At 43.6% G+C, this 23,082-nt stretch overlaps 1 protein-coding gene across 2 annotated transcripts in view; it reads left to right on the top strand.

Moving 5' to 3' along the window:
• The first annotated feature begins 541 nt into the window (after positions 1-541).
• Positions 542-23,082, top strand: part of TMTC1 (transmembrane O-mannosyltransferase targeting cadherins 1) — a 166,458-nt gene continuing 143,917 nt past the window's right edge. The window contains exons 1-7 of one of the 2 annotated variants that reach the window (XM_064737419.1): positions 542-596; positions 10,083-10,242; positions 11,078-11,142; positions 17,764-17,847; positions 20,327-20,395; positions 20,518-20,563; positions 22,518-22,697. In XM_064737419.1, coding sequence (XP_064593489.1) covers positions 22,636-22,697 — 62 coding nt within the window. In that variant the 5' untranslated portion in view covers positions 542-596; positions 10,083-10,242; positions 11,078-11,142; ... (2 more) ...; positions 20,518-20,563; positions 22,518-22,635. The remainder of the gene's footprint in view (positions 597-10,082; positions 10,243-11,077; positions 11,143-17,763; positions 17,848-20,326; positions 20,396-20,517; positions 20,564-22,517; positions 22,698-23,082) is intronic. The other variant, XM_064737429.1, reaches the window with a different exon arrangement.

Below are 23,082 nucleotides of genomic sequence, written 5' to 3'. Positions count from 1 at the left end.
CATGAGGAGCCTTGGAGAGGGCTGCAGACTCAGCAGGGAGCACTCTTAGGAGCAGGCGGCACAAAGCAGCTTCTCCTCAGAGCAGAGAGATGCCATGGGAGGCAGGAATCTGCTGAATCCTGAAATTGGTGGGAGGCAGATGTCAGGAACGTGTTTCTTGCAGAGATGAGATCTACCTTGGGTGATGCAAATGGTCTCTGACACTCAGTTTGCAGGGTATCCCAGATTCCTGAGCACCACAGTTGGTTGTCCCTGCCATTTGTGCAGGCAAGGTACCCAGTGGAGCTGATACAGTGCTGCCAGTTCTCCCATAGCAGCAGAACCTGGATCTAAATAGCCTACTCTATTCTGAGCTCAGGGAAAACTCTGATCTTACTTTGAACGTGGTGGGATTTTCCTGATTTATTCAGCTCAACAGCTGTGAGAGCATGAAGGCTGGGCAGGTGGAGACAGGAGGGTGATCCACAGCTGCTGCCCCTCCAGGTGATTTCTGGCTGCTCAATAAAGCTGTCAGCCTTCAGGTGGGTGAGCCCTCACAGTTGTTCTTCCTGCCTTCTGGGTCTCAGCACTGGAAGTTGGAGTTTCTCTTTGAGCTGGTAAGTTTCTTCCAATTTTCTTTGGGTTTTTCTAAGCATGCGCTCAGCTCCTTCTGACGGGTTTAATAATTGATTTGTATTGATTTCCTGCGTGGTGTGTCAAGATAAGGTGAGAGACAATCCAAAGGGGCTGAGTCAAAGCCTCTGCTGTGTGTGCAAGGGGAAGGTGTAGATAGAGTTGTCAGCACAGCTCATGGAGAGGAGCCACTTTCTCCTTTGCCCTAAGCAATTTAGGTTGTGCATGTCTAACAATGCAGCGTTATCTTCTCCTTAATTCTTGCTTGTTGTTACTTAGGTGTCTTTTTATTTGAATGAATAAGCAGCTCTGAAGAGGAAATGTAGCTGTTTGGTGTTTTCCCTTTTTTATTTTTCCTATGGGCAAATGCAGGGAAGTTCTACTTTGTTGTTATTTTAAGCAGCTCATTTTTGCTGCCTGACCTATGTGACTCAGTTAAGGTCACAGGAAAGTGCATCTTTTTTCCCAGATTGCATGATGTGCTTCATGCCTTGGGCTATGCTAATAATTTTGATTTCTGGGACAGAAGGTAGAGATAAAAAGGCATCTTAATTCTACTAGTCCTTGCTAAAGCTTCTCACAGGAATTCTTTAAGCTTCTTCTGTAAACTGCATCATCCTTTGGTTTCATCTTGAAAAGTAAGGGCATCAACTGCTCTGTGAAGGACAGCAGCACAGGCTGTTTTCCAGCAGGAGGATGAATATAACAGAGCTGTCAATCCTGCACTTTCTGAGTTTATACAGTACCATTAAGCTGCTATCATCTCTTCCATGATGTTGCTTCCAGTTATTTTGTATATTGGGAGTACTATATGCTGGAGGGCAAGGCTGCTGTCATTCAGGGGGACATGAACAAACTGGAGAAATTGGATGAGAGAGGCATGAAATATAAGAAGGCAAAGTCCTGCAGCTGTGCAATAATAACCTCATGCAACAGTACAAGCTGTGGACTGGTTGGCTGGCAATCAGCTTAAACTAAAAGCACTTGGAGGTCTTGATGGACATGAAGCTGAACAGGAGTCAAAAATGTGCCACTTCAACAAGGAGAGCCAACCACCCCTGACGTGAGGTGCAATGATGCCAGCACAGCTGACAGGCCAGGGCAGGAATTGTTCCCTGCTAAGAGCTTGTGAGACTACACCTGGTGTAATGCACCTGGTTCTGGCTCCTAAAAGGTATTGATAAAAGCACTGATAAACTGGAGCAGTGTTAGTGAGTGGCCACTAATATGGTCAGTAGGCAGGAGTTCCAATGTTCAAGGAAGGCTGAGGGAGATGGGTTTGTTCAGCTTTAAGAAGAGAAGACTCAGGTGGGACCTTGTGGTTACCTTGAGATGCATAATGGGGGTTGCAGAGACACCAGAGCTGCTGGGAGGTGCCTGGAGAGAAATGGCAAAAGGCACCAGGCAAAACTTGAACCAGGGGAAATTCCTGTGGTGTCTGAGCAAAAAGTTTTTCACCTGAGAGAGATACAGAGGTGCCCAGAGAGGCTGGAGGCCCTGAATATTACCAAAACTTGACTCTGCAAGACCCTGAGAAAATGTTGAAGGTAGTCCTGCTTTTAATGGAATGGATGGACTAACTGGTCTCTCTATTATTTGATGTTGCCCTTTTTTATTAGTTCCCCTATATTAAATCTTCTCCTAGTGCATGAGACTTCTCTATCAGACTGTTTAGATATTCAAGTTACTGCTGTTCATGGTCTCTTACAAAAGAAATATGTGTGCCCTACAACTTTTGCAACATAGATATAGACCTAAGCCTGTGAACACCTGAGTGTGTCTTGGTGCTGTGCATTGTGTCTCACCCTGCCCTCACCAAATGCAAGTGCTGTGTTCAGAGAGGTTGGCTTTATCACTGTTAATATTTATATTTAAGTTTTATTTAGGGCTTTCTTATAAATTAAAAAGTTAATTCTTCACAGAAATGAGTGGTTTTAGGCATGACCTCTTGCTTTATGTTGAATGGCTGCTTCTTAAATACACATTTCATAGGAGGTGTGTTAATTTTGCTTTGTAATCGTAATTACCATTTGATTCCCAAAATGGATTTTGGGGAGAAATACCTTTGTACAGTTCCAGTTCCCTCACTAGTGGTTCCTACTTATTTACTTGTCTCCCAGTCCCTGGGATAGTAGACAGGACTGTATTGTATGCGGGGTTCTCAGATGGAGGAAGGAATGATGGATCTGACTCCATGTTCTCAGAAGGCTGATTTATTACTTTATGATAGTATATTATATAGAAGAATACTATACTAAACTATACTAAAGAATACAGAAAGGATACTTGCAGAAGGCTAAAAAGATGAAATGAAAAACTCATGACTCCTTCCAGAATTCCAACACAGCTGGACTGCGATTGGTCATTAAGTCAAAGCAATTCACATGAAACCAATGAAACAATCACCAGTTGGATAAACAATCTCCAAACACTTTCCAAAGCAGCAAAACGCAGGAGAAGCAAATGAGATAATATTTTAATTTTTCTCTGAGGCTTCTCAGCTTCCCAGGAGAAGAATCCTGGGCAGAAATTTTTCCAGAAAATATGATGGTGACAGGACTGTTGTACATGTCTACTGAGAAGATCAGCAGTGGCTGGAAAGGAATGGGGGCTGTGGAACTTCTCTGGCTGGTTCCCTTTGAGTCCCCGTGCCCCACCATGTGCCCCTACCCCCTGAAGAGCCCTCTTATCACCTCACCCACCCCAAACATCCGATTATTCATTTGTCTGGCCCTGGTACAAGCAGAAGGGCAAAGCCCCGTGGGGAGGGCCGGAGGAGAGGTGGGAACACCTTCAAACTACCAGGAAAGGAGAAGCCAATGGATTCCTTCCCACCTGGGCATCAGGAGGCACGTTACTGTATCACAGCTCTCCTCGCTATCAGACAATCTGTCATTAGCAAAGGCAATTAAAAAGTGCACCAGGAGAGCCTGCTCGGCTGAGCGGGGGGGAGAGCGCAGGCTCTGTGAGAGGAGTGTGACCAGGAGCTGTCACAGGTGCTGGCACCGGTCCCCGAGTGATGTCAGTGCTGCACGAGGTGCCTGCACAGCAACAGGCTGCTTATCTCGTTTGCAGCCCGGCCCTGCCGAGCTGTGAGAGAGGTCACACTCCCCTCTGCTGCATCGGGCTTCCTTCAGCCCCTGCCCAGCGGCTGCCAGTGGATGGGGAAGGAAAAAAAGAGAACTTAAACCCAAAGCCAGCCCTGGAGAGAAGGGGAATGCAGGCACAGCGTGTTGCTGCACTGAGAATGCAGTGTTTGCCAAATACATCCTGCTCCTTTTCCACTAGCAGATAAACCACAGGGAAAACGGGGCTTTGCTGTTGCTGTCAGCTGATGAGGTTATTCCTTTGGTTCCCTCTGACAACTCTGGGGCTGGAGCTCCTGGATTCCTTCTTGCTTGTATTACCTTGTGTTGCCAGGGGTGTTGCAGTGGCTGTGAGCTCCCTTCATTTGCATTTCCCCTTAAAAACAACAAGGCTAGTGACAAGGAGATGAAGGAGAGAGGGAAACAGATTTCAGCTTGGTCATTTCTGCTTCCTTGGTAATGGTGTGAGAATTTTTTTATGAGGAAGTCAAGCAACTTGGGGTTCTTGAGGGCAAAGTTTCATGATGTCCTTTAGACATCATGTGTGCTCTGCTATCCTTTTGCAGGAGAAGGACTCTCTGTTTTCACACTAACAACTCTACTATCTCACTCTACTTCTTGGTATATCTTGAATATGCCTCTTCTAATAAATAGGGGAAAAAAGAAATTAATTTTCTCTCAGAATCTAGATGATACTTTGACCAGTGCCTCCTTCAGCAAAGCCATTCTTATGTAACAGCAAATACTGAGATTTTATTTCTCTGTAATCTAATCATTTTTACTGCACAATAACATGGCACAGCAGCTGAATTTTCAGTGCCAGTGTAAATAGTTCCTGTCTCATATTACAGTGATTACATGACACTCTGACACATCTCTAAAGCTCACCTGCTCTTTTGAGTATTCTTTTGTTCCCTAATAAAGTCTGAGGAACATCTCAACCTAATAGAAATGCGTTCAAGGCAAAAATGTTTTGGACATGCATTTGTTTCTTTGGGCTGCATTAGAGCACAGGGTAGAGTAAAGCTGGGAGCAGGATAGAGCCCCCACATCCTCAAGTCTCTGAAATGTTTGCAACCAAATTGCAGTACTGATCTGTATATTTTAACTGGGTCACTGAGTGAGAGCCATTTGAATGCTTCATGCTCTGCATCTTCCAAGTAATTGCAGTTTAAGGATTCATTTTAATGTTAATTTTCCCACTTAGACATTTGAAGCTGAGCTTGGAGTTATGCAAAAAAGAGGCATATCTCGATCTGTTTTGAATCTGAAATTGAGTGTCAGTATAAAACCGACCCCACATTATATCTGTACACGTTAAAACTTTTTACATTGTACTTTTGAGATGGCAAATGACAGAGTTTTCACTTTTAAAAATTATTCTGTCTTAAAAAGAGAAATTGATAAGTTCTTTTAAGGACCAAAGGATAAGATGTTCCCTCACATATTCATGTCTCAAGCTCTGGTTGTTTCAAAGCAAAGACTGAATGTTTACACTGCTTCATCTGACCCATATCCCATCCAACTTGTTTGCTCTTTTTTTCCTTCTTTATAATTCTTTTTGCATCTTTTTCCAAAACATGGCTCCTAAGATGAGCCCTGTTACCTCCAGACATTAGAACTGACAGAACGTTTAGGAAAAGGAAAACCAAGAGAAGCTTTGCGATGATTGATTGAGATTTAAAGCTGAGAGATAGGGCTGTGAGAGACAACTGCTCACTTTGAAAATTTAAAAAGGTTTTATATTATACCTTAACAAAAATAGAACACAGGACTACATAAGGAAAAAGCTAAGCACTGGGAACTGCTCCTCATGCACATCACATGGCTGGTTCATCTTCAAGATGGATGTTCAGTCTTTTATACCCCTGGGGTTGCATCAGCCAGCCCTGGCCCTCCCAAGGTCTGTCAGTCAGCTCTTCTTTGCCATTTATCTGTGGAGATGCTTTCTTGTCACTGGATTGGAGGTCAGGTGTTGCCACGCTGCCCCCCTGAGCACCCCCAAGCTTTTCCATTCCCCACTGCCCCATGCCAGGGACACCTGTGCAGCTCCTTTGTACCTGTCCTGGACAGCCCAGGCTGTCTGATGGCAGCAATACAGGGGGAAAGGGAACTGTGGGGAGAACAGAGGGCATCTAAACTACAATAACATAACTATACATCGCTACAGCTTTTCTTAATATTCATACAATAGTTATCTTTAATTGTGAGAGCCAATCATCTCATTATCCATCTATAACAGGGCTCCTGGCTACTTCTCCAGACTGCACCCCAAAGCCAGAAGGAGTGTGATTTCCTGGCTCAGGGCGTCCTCCCTGAGCTCTGACTGTGTAAAAGGGGAATTACAGCTGTGAGGAGCTTCAGCAAAGCGAACTTCTTGGCTTCCTTCTCATAGCAACCAGCACAGATGTTGCAGTGGTTCCCCTCCCTACACATCCCCCAGGGCAATGCAATTCTAGATTGCACTTCCTTGTAGAGCCTGGCAAAGCTCTTTCACTTGGATGGGGATGGTGATTACTCTGTTGGCTTTGCTGTAACGCTGAGCTGATCATGAAATAAAGCCCTTAAGGGAGAACAGCCACTTCCCCAAAAGAAGGAAGCAAATTCCATCACAAAGAGGTTTGTTGTGTAAAGAAGCGCTTTTTCCAACTGGCTATTGGGAAGAGGCAGGTTTAGATGCACTTGGCTTGCTGGTGGAAAGGCTCTTGAGGCAGCAGAGCAGCCTTAGTGAGCACAACTACCAGGAGGGAGTTGCAGTGGTCACTGATGGCAAAACATTGCTGGAGGCACAAGTGAGATTGTTGGGATGGACAGGATGAGGAGAGGCTCTGAAGATAGGGAAAAAACAGCTGAATTAGATTAGGACTTGAAAGCAAATGACAGTCTTTGAATGACCAGGCAAGCAAAGCAGCTTCAGAAGCAAGACAAAATGATGGCTGGACAGTAAAGAAGGCCAGTAAGTGAATGATACAGATTTTATTGCAGAAATATGCAGCAAAAGAATGTAATTATAGACATGATTTATTAAAATGAGCTGGGAAGTGTCCCAGTTTAAAGAAGCTTTTTATAGAGGAGGCAGCCCACATATTGCCTATCCAATTAACAAGAGAGATTTGTGGACATAGGATGTGGGAACTGGCAGCCACAGGGTGAATGGAAGTGTGTCTGTAAATCACATTTTGACAAGCGAGGGAGAAGGCCTGGCTCATCACAAGCACTCTGCTGTCTCTGTCTATTTTCCTTGCAATCCAGAACTGAAGTGTTTGTCCCTTCAAACAGCTGTCCTGCCTTTGCTTCTTTTGATGCTGTGAAGTTCATCAATATTCATCAGAACTGGGGAGAGAGAGGCATAGAGAGAGACAGACTAATTTTCAGCAGAAGCAGCTGAATGACACACTGACAACAAGACCAGATCCTTTGCCTTTTGGGATCTCCCACCCTGGACACTGACTGTGCCACCACAGTGCTGCTGGCTGGGTGAGGTCTGCCAAGGATTCAGATGTGATGCCCACATTAATCCTACCAGCTCCCAGTGGGAGTGCAGGAAAATCTAAGCAAGCTTGCTAGGTGGTGGGCAGAAGCTTTAAAGGGTGTGTTGTTGTGTCTAGTCTTTTGGCAAAAGAAAGCCTTCACAATTCCTTAGAGCACTTCTCAACTAGTTAGTTGGATTATATATGTATATTTAGAATAAATTATTATGGTTATTTAGTTTTTAAGCAGAAATTAAGTTTTTTAACCTGTGAACCTCTTCTCCAAATTCTGGTCTGAGCAGGCCAATTCCATTTTCTTGCTCTATGAAGTGGCTTCCTGTTGCCATGATATTTTATGAAAAATCCTTTTGCCAGGATTTTTCTCCTGAGAAGTTGAGAAGCCTCAGAGGAAAAGAAAAACAATAATTATCTGCTGCTGTGGAATGCAACAGGTGCATCTTTGATTGATCCATGTTGGTTGTTTCTAATTAATGGCCAATCAGTCAGCTGGCTTAGACTCTGAGAGTCACAAGCTTTTCTTATTCGTTCCTTTCAAGCCTTCTGATGAAATCTTTTCTTCTATTCTTTTAGTGTAGTTTTAGTATATCATTTTCTTTTAATATAATATATATAATAAAATAATAAATCAGCCTTCTGAAAATGGAGTCAAGATTCTCATCTCTTCCCTTGTTCTGGGAAACCCTGTGAACACCACCGCATCTTCCTAGCTATTAAAGATGACAAAGCATCTGCACTTGTTTCAGGATTTGCTCATGTTATTAATGTGTTACATGCACAGCTCTGTGTGGGGATGAGAGTGGAAAAAGAGCTTAGAGACTGTTTCAAAAGCATCACTGTCACTCAGGGCAGTGGCAGTTGTTGGGATCCGCAGAGATTTGTCACCCTGGGAAGAGAAGCTGTGGGAAGTGTTGGGCAGAAACGCCTTGCAAGACAGCTCTGTCACAGCAGCAGAGAGAGTCCAAGCCAGCTCTGAAGATGGGGCTGCACCATCCAGTGCCTTCCCTAACCAGCCATGGTGAGCTCAGGGGCAGCAGGAGATGCATTCAGCAGTATCAGCCCAAGCCCACAAGGCTCCTGCTCCTCGTGATGGTTTTACTTGCAGTGGTTCCCTTCAGATTTGGGCCTTGGGACCCTGCCTGGACTCTGCTCGTGTCTATGGGTGCTACAGGTGGATGTCTTCTTATTATTCCCTGGGCAATGACAAATAACTTGGCTTTTGCCAAGTCTGGCTGATCTGTGCTGGTTGTGGCAGATCAGAAGTGATTCCAGACTTAGCACATCTGTTCCTTCATCCGTTTGCCACTGCTCCTGCTGAGGAGAGTGAAATCACACAGCTGAGCTTGAGAGCAAGGCAAACACTTTATTATTTCTTTACTACAAGTAACTAAGTAACTTTTTGGGTTTTGGTTTTTTGTTTTTGGTTTTTTTGTTTTCTTTTGGGGGTTTTTTTGGTTTTTTTTTTTGTTTTTTTCTTTATTTTCAGGAGGGCTTCTATACCAACAAAATTAAGACATTTCTTCTATACAGTCAGTGGCAGTCCAAAAACTGATTTGCTCTTGGAGTTTCCAGTGAAATTGCCGTGCCCTCAGGCTGTAGCTAAGTGAGCTCAGGTAGCTGCTCTGAGTACTCCAGAGTCTGAAGTTTTACATTAGCAATGTACTTATCTTACAGGACTGGAGCTATTCATGGAACAACAATATTCTTCTCCACTTGAAAATCTTTATCAGATGAAAATTTCTGTAATTCTATGTCCATAAATACTGAGAAAGACAGATATGAACCTCCAAACCCCCAAAAAGTGCTTTCTGTAAGTGTCTGATATTCAGGAATCTCATTTTGTGAAGGACATGCAAAGCTTCTGCCTTCTTTTTGTTGCTGTTGTTTGATCAGATCCATTTGCCACCAATCCAGATTTGCTATGGGTTTGAGATGTAAATGTGAAACTGACCCAGCATCACTGAGATTTGCCTGGTTTCATGTCTGAGTTGGACGTGCCTTTGGCAGATGGGCACTTGCAGCTGATCCAAACCCATTCAGATGCTCAGCAGATGCTTCTCTGAGCCTCTTCTGGTTTTTTAACATGGAAATGAAGCATAAAACCAGGTGCTTTCTGTGCTGGTCTGAATTATGGATTTTATTCTTCTTGTTAAAACACATCTGACACATCTTCTAGTTTATCATTTTCAAACGTGACAGAGTGTAAAACACCAAGTCCTACCTGACAAATGGTGTTGGGAGTCCAGGAACTGCTCTTTTTTCTGAGGCTCTGGTCCAGTTCTCTTGAATTCAATAGGAATTGAATTCTGTTGAGGGGGACTGAATTCAATCAGCAAGGAGTGAGGGCTCTGTGTGCTGCAACACTGCAAATAAAACTGAAATTAGTCACGGACTTTGCAGAAACCCTGCACCCTGCATTATGGAGGAGTTCAAATAAGGTCTTAAAAGTCACTTTTAATGTAATTCTTGAAGGAATTACATTTTTGGAACCTACATTTTTGAGATGAACCGTCATAGGATGCTTTTACAAAAACTTTTCAGAGGATGCAGACCCCTCCTTTAATTATCTGCCCTAAAAATATCAGAGGGGTTTTTTTGTCTTGTTTTGTTTCCTTTAAAAAAGAAACAAAGAAAAAGAGCCTTGAAAATGGTAAAACCATTGCACCATGCCTGCAGGTTTGCAAAAATTAAGGGAAAATGGACTGCCATGTCCCAGATATTCCACAGGGTGTTTGAACATAATAATGTAGTGATAGGTTTTGCATTTATCAAGAATGATCACCTTAATACTGAGCTAAAATGCTAAGTGGAGAAAAAACTATTGTTGTCACAACTGGCCTGAATCTGGCAGGATTCTTTGTGGTTTGTGGCTTATGTAATTGAAATTGTTTTCCAGCTTCTACGACTGTGGAATCTGTGCAAGCTGAGCTTGGACAATAAGGTCAATAGCAGGAAAGGAAAACCTGCTGCAAACCCATCTGAAGGCAAAGGTTGGGACCTCTGGCTTGCAGCAACTTACAGGAAAGCCACCCTCGTTTTGTTTGCAGTGATTTAAAGTGAGCATCTTAGCCCTGTGTGGGATTTCTTGCCTTTGAAATGCATTTAGTTAATTATTACAGCCTAATTTATTTTCTGCTGTGGAATAAACCTTGCTGTGGGCAGCAGAGCATAGGAAGCACAAGATGGTGCTTTTCAGTGGCAAAGCTTCAACTCTGGCATCAATTTTTTTGCAATGTTAAACCACAGAATCCACAAGGGAGGTGCCATAATAGCAAAATGCTGTTAAAAGTGATGATGTATTTCATAAGGGCTTCAGGGTCTTCTCATAATATTTGCAGATAATCTCAGTTTGCCAATTTGTCAAGTCATTATTCTCCATCTGTGATACCCAGTGATAACCAAAGAGATTTTTCATCCATTTTTATCAACATGAGTGAGTTCATCATGAATACATTGAAAAAACAAAATGCAAGCATTAAACTCAGTGTGAAGACAATATATTGTTATTCTAGCATGGGCTCAAACCTGCACAACTGCAAATTAAAATGTTCAGGTCTTCACTTTAGAAACAAAGGGAAGTGATCTGCCTTTGGACACTACTGTCCACACATATTTTGGTAATTTCTTCCTATGGTTAGTGCTCATGAGCATATTTTGTCTGGCATGAGACAATTTCACATAATCAGCTGCATAAAGGAAAAGTCAGGGGTTGCAATTAAACATTCACTCCCACCAAACAGGCTGCCTCTAACCAGTATGAGCACACAGCCTTAGACCCACAAATGGCAGGCACTTTGCTGTCCCTGGAGAGGAGCAAAGCAGAACTTTAAACCTTTTTTCCATGCCCTGGATGCAGACAGACATCTACACCCATCCATCCTCTCCCCACAGACTGAGCAGGACTCACTTCAGCAGTGCAACAGAAACTCCTTTGAGGAACAGGTGGAGAAAGACAGGTGAGTCACAGACATATTTTCTGAAAAATCCTTTTGCCAGGATTTTTTCTCCTGAGAAGTTAAGAAGCCTCAGAGGAAAAGAAAAGCAATGATTATCTGCTGCTGTGGAATGCAACAGGTGCATCTTTGATTGGTCTCATGTGGATTGTTTCTACTTGATGACCAATCACAGGACTCTGGTCAGTCACAAGTTTTTATTATCATTCTTTGCTAGCCTTCTAGATGTCTCCTTTCTCTTTCTTTAGTGTAGTGTAGTTTTAATATATTGATATGATATGATCAGCCTTCTGAAACATGGAGTCAAGATTCTCATCTCTTCCCCCATCCTGGGGACCCACAAATACCTCCACACAGGTGGGCATGAAGGAGACCTCTGTGCTGTGCCTTCAGACTTTTGGGTACTGCATTGGTTTGGACAACAGTGATGTTAAGTAGAGTTTTTTTCCTTGTACATTAGCAGCAGGGACCTAAAAGAGACCCAGGCCTTCCTCTGGCACAAATGTTGGATCAGGTTGTGTGCTCACAGCATCCTCTTCCCGAGCTGCACTATTACAGCTGGACACTAGAGAGCTCCTTGTACCAAAAACAGCTCAGCAGTGCGAGGGGAGGCTCCCTGAGAGGAGCCTTCTAAGCAGTCCCCCCCTTTCTAGAGAAATTTTACTTGGGTTTTACTGTTGTGTTAAAAATTAATATTCTCGAGGAAAAGCTGTCTTTGCCAGAGCCATGGCTGCAGCTGTAACTCCACACCTCCTACCCCCACCAAGACAGATTCTGCAGTTGTAACTTGGAAACTAATTACACAGAGAGCAAAAAGTAAATCAAATGCTGCCAGCTTGGAAATTATAATTAAGTTTTCCTTGCAATAACAAACACACTCAATATGTGATTTATTATGACTATTGCTGTATTAATGATAGTAATAGTCGATGTCATGCACCTATGCAGAGTACATGTTTTCATTTAAATTGCCAGATTACAGTCCCAGATGCAGGGTGAATTCTAACTAGCTCTCTGCAGTCAGCCTGCTGATAACCTTAAGCCTTACAACACACAAGCTATTGCCAAACACTACTCTATTAGCAAGCAATAAAACAGGATGGAGACTTGGTCTACTTTTTTTCATTAGCTGTGTTTGACCTGTCCCCCACAGTTGCCTTTACCCTATCGATCTCTTATTAAAAACCAAAGCAAAATCCCCTATGCTGTCACTGTAAGGGCACATGCATTCCTGCTTTGCAGCCTCTGACACAAGCACAGGCTGCTTCAGGATGCTGGAGACAAGGAACAGTCCTATCCTATTTCCACAGGGATTTTACTCAGGGCTTGATTTGCAGTTAATCTTGTCCTGAGCTCAGCAGCAGGAGGGCACAGGATTTTAGTGGGAATGGCTCAGGATTTTCCCTCCCAAGCAAGTCCTGTCTCACTCCCATCTCAAAATCCTGGGACACAAAGACTGGAAAAGTCTGTTTGAAAACTCCAGAAAGGCCGCAGAAAACCTTGTTCCAGCTCTGTGGCTGTGCTTGGCCAGGGCAGGGAAGCAGCTCTTGGCACTCCTGGGAGCTGTAACAACAACTCTGTGGAGAGCTCAGTGTCTGTGCTGCTGCTGGCACAGCTGGCAGGGTGGTGCCCCAAGCTGGAGCCTTGCTGTTGCAGTTGCTTAGTGACACTACCAGCTAGATGGACCAATTCATTATGAATGATAATGTTCCAGATCCCATAGATTACTTGCAGGCAGCCTGACAGGGCAAAAATAGTTATTGCTGCCTTTGCCTGGATGTTGAGGAGGATTTTCTGCAGCAATGAGTCAGATCTGATTGGGTTTGTGTAGAAAGCCAAGGAATCAGTGTTGAGTTCTGAGGAAGCTTCTCTTCCAGGACAACTTGACTGTGTTGGTGACAGGGAACTGAGTTGTGTCGTGATCATCTTGTCACTTGGTTTCCAAAACCAGCGTGTGGCAGCGACCGCTGAAAGATGAAATCTACTGTTTGTTTCTTTCTTCTTTTCAATCCATAAAAATGTATAGATAACAAAAAAAAAAAAAAAAAAAAGAGGATTTTCAGAGCAGGGCAGCTCCAAAGAAGGTCAGTGTGGGAGGTGAGAGGCTGCCTTTTGATTCCTCTGAAATGCTCTTTAAGGATCTTGGTTATGTGAGCCTTGGCCCTGCCATTCCAAGCCCATACTCTGCCTCCCATACAGCAATTCCCTGTCATGGCACTTATCAGCCATCTTCCTAAATGATCCTGAGCTATCTGGAGGATTCTCTCCTACTTTTGTGAGCCAGAGGATAGATAGAATGATAGAGAAAATATAACAAAATCCAGCAGCAACTCGCTGAACTGCAGCTAACAAAATGAAAGGGTGTGGTGAAGTCAGAGCTAGCAGCCTCTTGCAAAACCCCGGGTGCTCAGAAAATTCTGTTTTATTGTTTCCATCCCTGGGAGCTCACATTACAGCCCAGCTAAACCTAGCAGGGCCCTGTCATTCATCAGGCAGTTTTATGGCATGACAGGAGTCTGGAAAATTAGAAGCCAGTTAAACAAATTAAAAAATTTAATGGAATACTCTGTCTGCATCTTGAGAAAGAAAAAAGGAAATGCCTTGGGATATCTTTTTCTCATAGGGAGGATCATATTGGCCTCCAAAAGGCAACAACATCAAGGTGGCCACTGGAGAGAGAGAGAAAACCTTGCAAAATTTTATGGAGGAAATGAAAATGTGATTCCTGTCAAGTCATCCCTCATAAATCAGTCTTTTCTCATCAACATCTTGTACCATGTGATATTCAGAAAAAGGGAGAACACTAGCTGTGGCTGTGAACTACTTTTCTCCTCTAATTTTATTTTGCTTCAACTGTCCAGAGAGCAAATCTTTTGGGAGATATCCAAGACCTCAACATCTAAGGAGCCCCTTCTAGATTCTAAATATAATAGCTCTGCCAATTTGGCTGACACATGTGGTTACTTTAGTGACAAAGAACTCTGGGACCTTCTAATCCCTTTCTCAAAAAAAAAAAAAAAGAATCCTCCAGTATAGCTTTAATTATCTCCCCAAAATATTTTGATATGTGGTCTTTTGGGAAAATGGCTCATTTAAAATTATTCTTATAAACTGTTAGTGAATGTTTGGTGATCCACAGGCTATTGCTTTCATCAAGATGTCACCCACTGTCATGTCTGACTAATAAGAGTTTATAGACCAGCCATGAGTATAAGTAGTCTCAGTGACACAAATTCAAACTCAGCAGCTCAGCTTACTGCAGCTTAGCATGGATTAATTTCCCATGGCAGATGCCAGCCTCATGCCAAAAAAAGACTAACCCCCATCTTTATGATTTTTCTCTTCTTTGCAATTGTCAGTCTATGTAAGTACAGAGATAACAAGAAATAGGTCCAAATTACAAAGCATGGATCTCTGCAGTGCTTCTTTGAAGTTGGGCTGTGCCTGAGTTTTCCTTTAGGCTCCTCTCCAGTCCTTTCCCTTATAAAAGTATTCATTTTCTTGTGTTTTTACCCATTTTACCAACAGGTCTGTTTAAGCAGCAGTGATACAAATGAAATTGGCTCTCAGGTAATTAATTTCTTTCTCTCTGTCTTTTCCCAAGGAAGGATGAAGAGTGCAGAGGTATAGTATGGTTTGGCAGAATGGTTTGTTTGCTATTCTCTTTTTTGTTTATACTGGAGGGTGTTGGCCTTTCTGCCCTGAGAAGGTGATATTGATGAGAGTCACAAAAATCTTTAGGTCTTGCACAGAAATCACTCATCATTCCTGAAGCAGCTTCCAGAGAAGCTCTGTCTCAGTGCACATGACCTCTAATCTACAAAAGAAAAAGTTGCCTTGTGCCTAGGGAACAGAGCTGTGCCATGAACTTGGCAGTAGTTAAGATATGCTGGGCCATGGAGCATCTCTGGAAGCCTCTGGACAGCACACACGAAAAGCTAAGAAGGACCTGGGGAGGTCAGAGGAGCTTTAGATGGGCCCCTGAATTTGATGTGGTGTCCCAAGGATGGACGGAAGGGGAAGATGTAATGAGCTAGGAGTGATTTTCTCTTCTAGAGGTGACAGCAAATCCTGCAGAGACGTGTTGCCAAGCAGGTTCAGTAACACTGAGTTTGCTAGATTTGCTCCCAAACTGTGACTTGTTTTGGTTTCTGTGCCTCCGAGGCTCCAAATGCTGTCCAGAAAGCTTCCAGACTCCTGTTGAGGGATCCTAGGAGCGTTTCAGCTGAACTGCAGATGGCTTTGGGCTGAAGCCATGGGAAATTTGTAAGCTCTAAACTAGGCAAAGCTCAGCACCTTGTTTTTTAAAATGTTTGCAATAGAAATGCAAAGGTTAGAAGTTCTACAAACTGAGAAGAAAACTGGAGTGGAATCAGGCAGAATAAATTATCTGAGACATTGCAGGGAGTGTGAGTGGCCATAAGAGAGCAAATGAGACTCATCTCCTTGGAGAGACTGAAAGGAGGGAATTCTTCAGTTCCCATTTGCAGGAGCAACTGGAAACCCTGAGCTCATAAGTGTGCACTTGTCTCAGGGAAAGCTGGAGAAAGTCACACATATGTCTCACTAGAGCATTTCAGGAGAGCCAAGAGTTTGCATTCACTTGGCTAAAAGGTGTGTAAGTATTGTTGGAGCATATGGCTCATAATTCTTTTCCTTGCCATATTTTTAGCCCCAGAACTGTGCAGCAACTATGTAACAAATCTCAGTGAGAGCTAATGGAAGAGGGAAAGGTGATTTTAGCCAAAACAAAACAGGATTTGAACATACTCTCCACCCTCATATGTTCTTTGTCCTGTTTCATCCATGGATTACGATTTATTTTTCTCTTCTTGTCTGGGGGTTTGAGCAGCTCTAAGTCTGCTCTTTTGTGCCTCTCATCACTTCTTTAAGGCTTTAGTCTATAGTCTGTCCTTGTTTCACTCTGTTTGCTGTTTAGGGAGGTCCTGGTAAGCTGCACATAGATGTGCCGGCATCTTGATGCCCCAGGTGTCATCTGCACCTTTCATTCTCACAGCACTTCTACTGGTCCTTCTGGTGCTTCCACATCCACATTTGGATGCTTCCACATCCAAATAATCACTTCCATTCAGAATGGGCTTAATATTTTATTAAAAATTCCTTGAGTATTACAAGATATTTTACCTGTCTGCAGCAGACTCACAAGAGTGCAGATGAGTGCTGTGCTGAACAGCAGGGATCACTGGGGAGTGATTCTTTTATCCTGCTACCAATTTGAGGGTCACTTAGATGCATGGTCTGTGGGAGCAATGGAGAAGGAAAAGGGAATGCAGAAAAGCTACTCCAATCATTCCCAGCTGCCTCCTTCTCCATCCTGCTTCCTCCTGATGCTGCCCCACTCAACCAGGCTTTCAAATTGTTTCCTCTGTACAGGGTTTTACTGCTTTGATTTTTAACTGATTTATTGGTTGGCTGATAATTTCCCAAATGCCTTGGGAAAAGAGCAGGGACAGAACCAGTGAAAAGCCAACTGGTGGGGTAGCTCCCCAGCCAGCATAGCTGGCTTAGGCTGTTATGCCTGTGCTTGAGGACTCACTTTTGCTTTAACACGGCCAGAACTGGTCCTTACACCTCAGTGGAAGAGAAGCAGAGCCCGGAATGAATGCTTGATGCATTGTTTTATCTGGAGTGTTTGTTCAACATAAACACCAAAAAGTTAAGCTTATTTGGAGTTAATTTATTGCAAAATAAAACTGTAGCTGCTTGCAAAAATGAAATCCAAAGAGATAATGTCATATTCCTTTCACAGTAGCTTTTATGGAAACTTTCACCCTCCTCAAATTACAGTGACTCCATGTGGCTTGTTCTACAATATAGAGTTTAATATTTGTGCTAAAATTTATTCCAGCTGTTGCTAATAATAGAGATATGAATAATAATATTACAGAGAGTCTTGACTGGACTTGGTGCAGATTTATTAATTTGTATTTTTTCCATCCTAAACCCAAATATTAAAAAATGTATGAAAAGAAAGAAAAGTAATTGCAACCATTGGCTTCTACTTCACCATGATGAAATTGAGCTTGCCTGGTAATCAGAGAATAAATGTAGAGATTTCCTGATTTTATCCAGCAGTCTAATTTTATCAGACCTTTTGCAGTGAATGCAATTCAATCAAATGTAGGGATGCCAGAAGATCTTTTGTATAAATCAGTTACTTTTAGGAGAGAACTGCTGCTGCATTCCAGCTCAGAGATTCACAGAAAACAAAACTAACCGAATCTGAATGGGGAACAGACTCAGGGGCTTTAACCTCTGCTTTTATTTTGACATATGAACTTTCAAGAGACAATTTCACTGGGGAACCTACAGCCAACTCTGAAGACAGATTATAGGGTAAATTAACTGTTTCAGTACAGTCCAAAATGCCTCCTTTATCTCACCAAAATAATGTTTATCTTCCAGATCCAATGTCTCCCTACAGGAGCAATATGAATCCCAGCCACTAAATATTGATCAGAGTTTCTTACCCTGCAATTGACCTCAGCCACATGACAATGTACACGTGTCCTTGCACAGCCTAGTGGGAAGCATGTGGTGTCTGAGTAACTAATGTCCATTTCTTGGGAAAGCTATCCTTTTAAAACAACTTCTCTCTTGCAGGATTTTCTTTAAACAGCCTCACACACATTCGGCTTGGAAACAGTGCTCCAGGAAGACTGAAAATGTCATCCAGCACTATGCAATGTAAGTGAAAAAAATGTTGGGTCATAGAAGAATCCCTCATTTGCTTATCCAGAGAGTGGCCTATCTTGGGTTTTCCCTTTTTAATTTTTGTGGTTCTGAGTCATTAACTGATTTCCATGAAGTGCATAAAAATTCTTATAATACTGTCTAATAGTTAATCAGCAATAAATAGATGACTGTTGCAAATGATAACTCTTATGACTCAAACCCTATTGCCTGTACTTTTCCCTTGCTCTGCTGCAATAAAAAAGATCTGTCAGGCAAGGGCAAGGCTGAGGACTTTCTTTGGCTTTGGGAAACTTCTTCAATGCTTCTAGCAGAGGAAAAGTGCAGATCCATTCTCAGTAAGGAAAGAAAAATGCTTTTGCTCCTCTGATGGGATTCTGCATACCCAAATCATGCACACAGAAATGGAAAGCACTGATCCCCTCAGCTGATGGGTGAAGAATCTCATCTGCCTATGCCATAGTCTGCCTCCTCTCAGCAGATGAAGAATCCAATTATTCTCATTATTGGGGCTTGTCCCACCTTTGTATTGTGCCTGACCTTTGAGCTGAGATTACATAACCCAGGTCACTCTACCATTTGCTGGTAGAGTGTCAAATCATGGATGTTCCCTCTACTGTGGGCGTTCAAAGGCTCTGAACAATCCTGTCCATAGACCAAGGCTTAACTCAGGTCTCTTCAAAGGCAGAAAATGCATTTGTTGTATGAGCTGAAAAAGAGATTCCCTTTAATCCAGTAACAACTATGGCAAGCTTTTTCTGGGCTTGAAATCTCTCTCATTTTGTGCAAGCATATGAAACAGGTGACAAATGGATGTGAAAATGGGTCACAGAGGATCCTCTGCTACTTGCCATCTGTGTCAGGGGTGGGAAATGAGCAACCACGAGGCTCCACCAAGCAGTCCTTATCATGGGATATCTCCTTGTTGATATCCCTTGGTAAATACTGAGGGGGTGGAATTTTCAGGGCTGATATTTAGCACAGTCTGTGACTGCCTTGGTGAGAAGGCTTCTAGGGGTTGTGGGCTGAACTTGAAATGCTATATCCCCTTTGAAAAGGATAGGTCATCCTGAGGATATTGGATTTCTCTGTCTCCTAAGGATCACAGGACTAAGTACTAAGCTTTCCTCTCCTGCTTGTTCTGGCTTTTGGCCACAGCTGAAAGTGAAAGCAAAAACATAGGGACTTTCACTGGGCTTTAGGAAGAATTCACCAAAGAGAAACTTTCTGTTGTCTGAGTAGACTTAGAAGAAATTTGATAAGAAGGAAAAAAGGATGGTAATTAGGATTTTCCCAGCAAATCTCAGTACAGCCTTTCACTGTTGTAGTGCTCCCAGTAACTCCAAAATGCAAATCCTAGTTGACTAAACCAAATTATTCCTGCAATGAACCCCTTGAAGGGGTTCAGGCCCACATGGATTGCTCCCTGTCTCTCCAAAGCTCTTTGAGCACAGGCAGCACACTGGATTTAAGATTCCAAATCTGGTTTGTTTTTAACCATACGAACGTAATCTGTATCCACTGAAGATTCTCTGTGTGGCAGATACAGAGTTTCATCCTGGGGCAACTGAAATGAATTGCAGTAACTGACTACAAGCAGAAATCAATTGGACCAGTTACCAAATGACTTCATTTAAATGTAAAATTATTTGCTCAGACAGCAAGAAACTATTTACATGTGCTACTTTTGAAATTTACCTCTAGCTATGACCATATGGTAATTTAACTTTTAAATTGTATTTACTGCATTCTTAGACTTTAATCAGTCAACGCAAAGCTTGACTCTTCAGAACTCCGTGTTTAAGCTCGAAACCCAAAACATTTGCAGTTTCTCTCTGCCTTTGAGCAGTTGCAATTGTCAGATAATAGCAGATCAATCAGTGCTCAACCCTTTGAAGTGTATCTGCTCAAATGTGCCTCCTGCCTTGCATTGGCTGCCGTATGTTTTACTCCAAGTGGAGGCAAAACTTTCCTGCTTTGGAAGTAACGAGCTCTGCTCAATTAGCAGAGCAAGGATTTTTTCAGCATCGCACATAATTAGTTTCAAGGTCTCTAGTTTCAACAACCATTTGTTAATCTTTTTTATATAGCTGGCACAAAACTTGTGATTCAAATACAAGGAAGCAGGAAAATAGCTGGAGTACTTCAACTACACATAATTCCAGAAGCCAGCTCTGCTTTTCTGAGAAGCAATTTGGCTTCACATTTCAGAAGCAATGGCATGGTTACTTTAGGTAGAGAAAGAACCGAAGCTTGCAGAAGAAGGAAATACGTCTTATTAGATAACATATTTTTGGAAGTGAAAAAGCAACTTTGGAGCAAATCATCCCATCTCTGTATTCTCTTCTTTCTTTCTCTCTTTCATCTCCCTCTGTGTCTATGACTGCATATATCTGTACAGATCTGATATCCAGAACACAGTTCAATATTTCTTCTGCCCTCTGAATTCTTTTTGCTGTTACTTTCTTTATAGGTGGACAGGACTTGTAGCAACAGACAACATCTTGAATTCAATCTGTGATGGTGACTGCTGCACCAAGAGGTAATGCTTCCCTTTGTGGAGAAAGTAGAGGATGATGTGTTAGTATTTCAGTGGGTCTTGGTGTGAAGAACAGGAGGTTTTCCTCACTGGCTGCCTCTGGAGCATTGCTTTGTCTCTTTCAGATTTTTGCTGATGGAAGAAAGGAAAGAACTGGTCTGTCTTAGAGAAGTGAGAATAGATTTTCTTGTTCTATAAAGATTTACCAAATCACTGTTGACTACATGTTATGCATAACATTTCAATAAGCACATAAGAAACGTTTCAAAAATACATTGATTTTGCTCCATTGCAAAGTCTAGGTGTGTGCCAGACAAAAGCCAATGGTCTGTGTAGGTGTCCTCCTAAAGAGTGTGAGGAGAAGGAGTCCTGACTGGGTCAGGATTGTAATCTCTCTCTTTTTGAGTGGGTCAGGACTGCCATCTCTCTCTTTTTGGTGTTAATCAAACAAACCAAATCCCATGGAAGAGACCAGGATATTGTAGCTCTGTATGAGAAGCAATGTTATTTATTCCATAGAGTGTGCCTTTTGTACTATGTGTTGTTAGATGGCTGTGCATGCCACTGTCAGAAGATATTGTCAGCAAATTCCTCAATGGAAAAATTATTTTCTATCACGTCTTCATCATTTGCTGGTTTAGAACTCTGCATTTTTGGTGAGCTTTCTGTAAAGAGCTAATTAAGCTGAATGAGTGGACAGCAGAGCTTGTGACACAGCAGGGACAAGTCCCACAGCCCTGGATAACAAATGGAGAGACCTGTCCCTGCCCCTGTGCCAAGCTGCCTGGTGGCAGCCCTTGGCTCTGTTTTGTGGCAGGAGCAGGCTGTCAGGGACTGTCCCCATCCTGAGATGATGGGGAAGGACAGAAGGCTGCAAGACATCGATGAGAAAGGCTGTGAGGACTCTGATCCCTGGAGGGGAAGGACCAGAGGTACGGGGGTCTTGTTGGGAGGGACAGCCTGCTAAGGCCCAGCTGGGCTAGAGGAGTGCAGATTTTGTTCAGTTGAGTAACTCAGAATTTTAAGTATAACCTGCAGTCTACTGAAGGCAATTTTAACCTTTAAATCTTACACATTGTTTTTGTTTTCAACAACATGACAGTCTATTCCTCTCTACCACTCCCCCCCCCTCAAAAAAAACTACTTTAATTTATGTCAACAAAAAGTCCTGATCCCACCTCTTAGGCATGCATGCAGTAATGAGGTTGTTTCCAGAACTGCTGGGTCCTTGTGGGCTCTGGTACTTGAGTGCCTGTGGATACCTGGCTGTTTCTCTTCCTGGAGTCTAACTTTGCAAGCCTAGGCTTTGAAACTTAGGTGAAAATGAAGACCAGTACATTATCATGAGTGGTCTCCCACTGCTGATGAAAACTCCATGCAGCCAACTGCCTAAATCTCATCAGCTGCTTAAAGAGAAAGTTTGAATTAATGGCTCTGATTGTGGTGGAGTTTCCTTCTGTCCCGGATATAAACACACTGTCCTAGGCAGAGTTAACTGTTATTTTTAGCTATAACAAAAGTGCATCTGAAAAGCCTGCTCTGTTGCACTTGGAAAATACCAGATCACTCCAAGTGCCAAACAGGCTGGGGGAAAAAGCATTCCTGGAGCAGGCTTGCCCTGGACAGCCTGCGTGAACTTTCCAAGGCTTCCGCTCCCCTCTCTTTCCCACACGGGAGCAGGCACGCTCACACGGGAGCAGCTGGGAGCTGCTCAGGCTGCTGCTGAGCCCTGCCCAGAGCATCTTTTCTCAGGAAAAAATTCAATCTCTGTCCAGTTTGTTATTCACCTAATTGAATTGAAGCCTCTTTGCCAAGCAGTGTTATTGCTTTGTTCGGTTGTAAGCAGAAGGGTTTCTTTTAAAGGGTAAAAGCCCATTAATAGAGTCCTTGTTTTTCTGGTTTTTGAAAAATCTGTGACTATGTGGTTTTCATAAATGGGTGAATAGATGATCTGACCATGGCCTTTCCTTAAGTTATTGAGGCTTATCACTAACACAGGAAAGGTCATCCGTGGGAGGGTATGGACACATTGCAGCTCTCAAACCGATTTTGGCATAAAGACAGGAAATGGACCAGAGTAGAGAAAACAAGTTCTGTGGCACGAGAATGCCTTTTCCTCCAGCAGGACACAGCCGGGGGACCGTTTGGCACAGCCGACGCCGCAGCGTGGAGGATGTGGCCCAGCACTGATGCCGTGGAGCAGCGTGGATGCGGTGCAGCAGCAGCATCGGTAGCAGATCACCATGCACGCTGTGGATGCTGTGGAGCAGCAACGTGGGTGCCGTGGGATGCTGTCGCCGGCTGGGTGAGCACGGTCCCCAGGGGAGCTGCCTGCAGGGGGGGGATCGGAGGGGCGGCAGGACAGACCTGGCCGCGTCTCCTGAGAGAGCGGGGACGGAGCGACCCGAGCGCCGCAGCGGGACTGCGCTCGCCGCCCGCGGGCCGTGCCGGGCGCGTCCCCTCCGCGCTGTGCGGCGGAGCCACCGCGGGCAGAGCCTCTTGTGGGCAGGGGGCACCGCGGGCAGAGCCTCCTGTGGGCAGGGGGCACCGCGGGCAGAGCTTCCAGCGGGCAGAGCGCACCAGAGCGCCCGGCGCCGACGGGCTGAGGAGGTGGCGGCGGTGTGACAGCGCGGCAAGGAGCATGCGTGCGGGAGGGGGCGCGGGGGGGGGGGAGGAGGAGGAGGAGGAGG

Source organism: Zonotrichia leucophrys, chromosome 1A, assembly GCF_028769735.1.
Source record: "Zonotrichia leucophrys gambelii isolate GWCS_2022_RI chromosome 1A, RI_Zleu_2.0, whole genome shotgun sequence".
Taxonomy (NCBI): domain Eukaryota; kingdom Metazoa; phylum Chordata; class Aves; order Passeriformes; family Passerellidae; genus Zonotrichia; species Zonotrichia leucophrys.
Note: the sequence above shows the minus strand (reverse complement) of the source record. Positions and strands in the feature narration are given on the sequence as shown.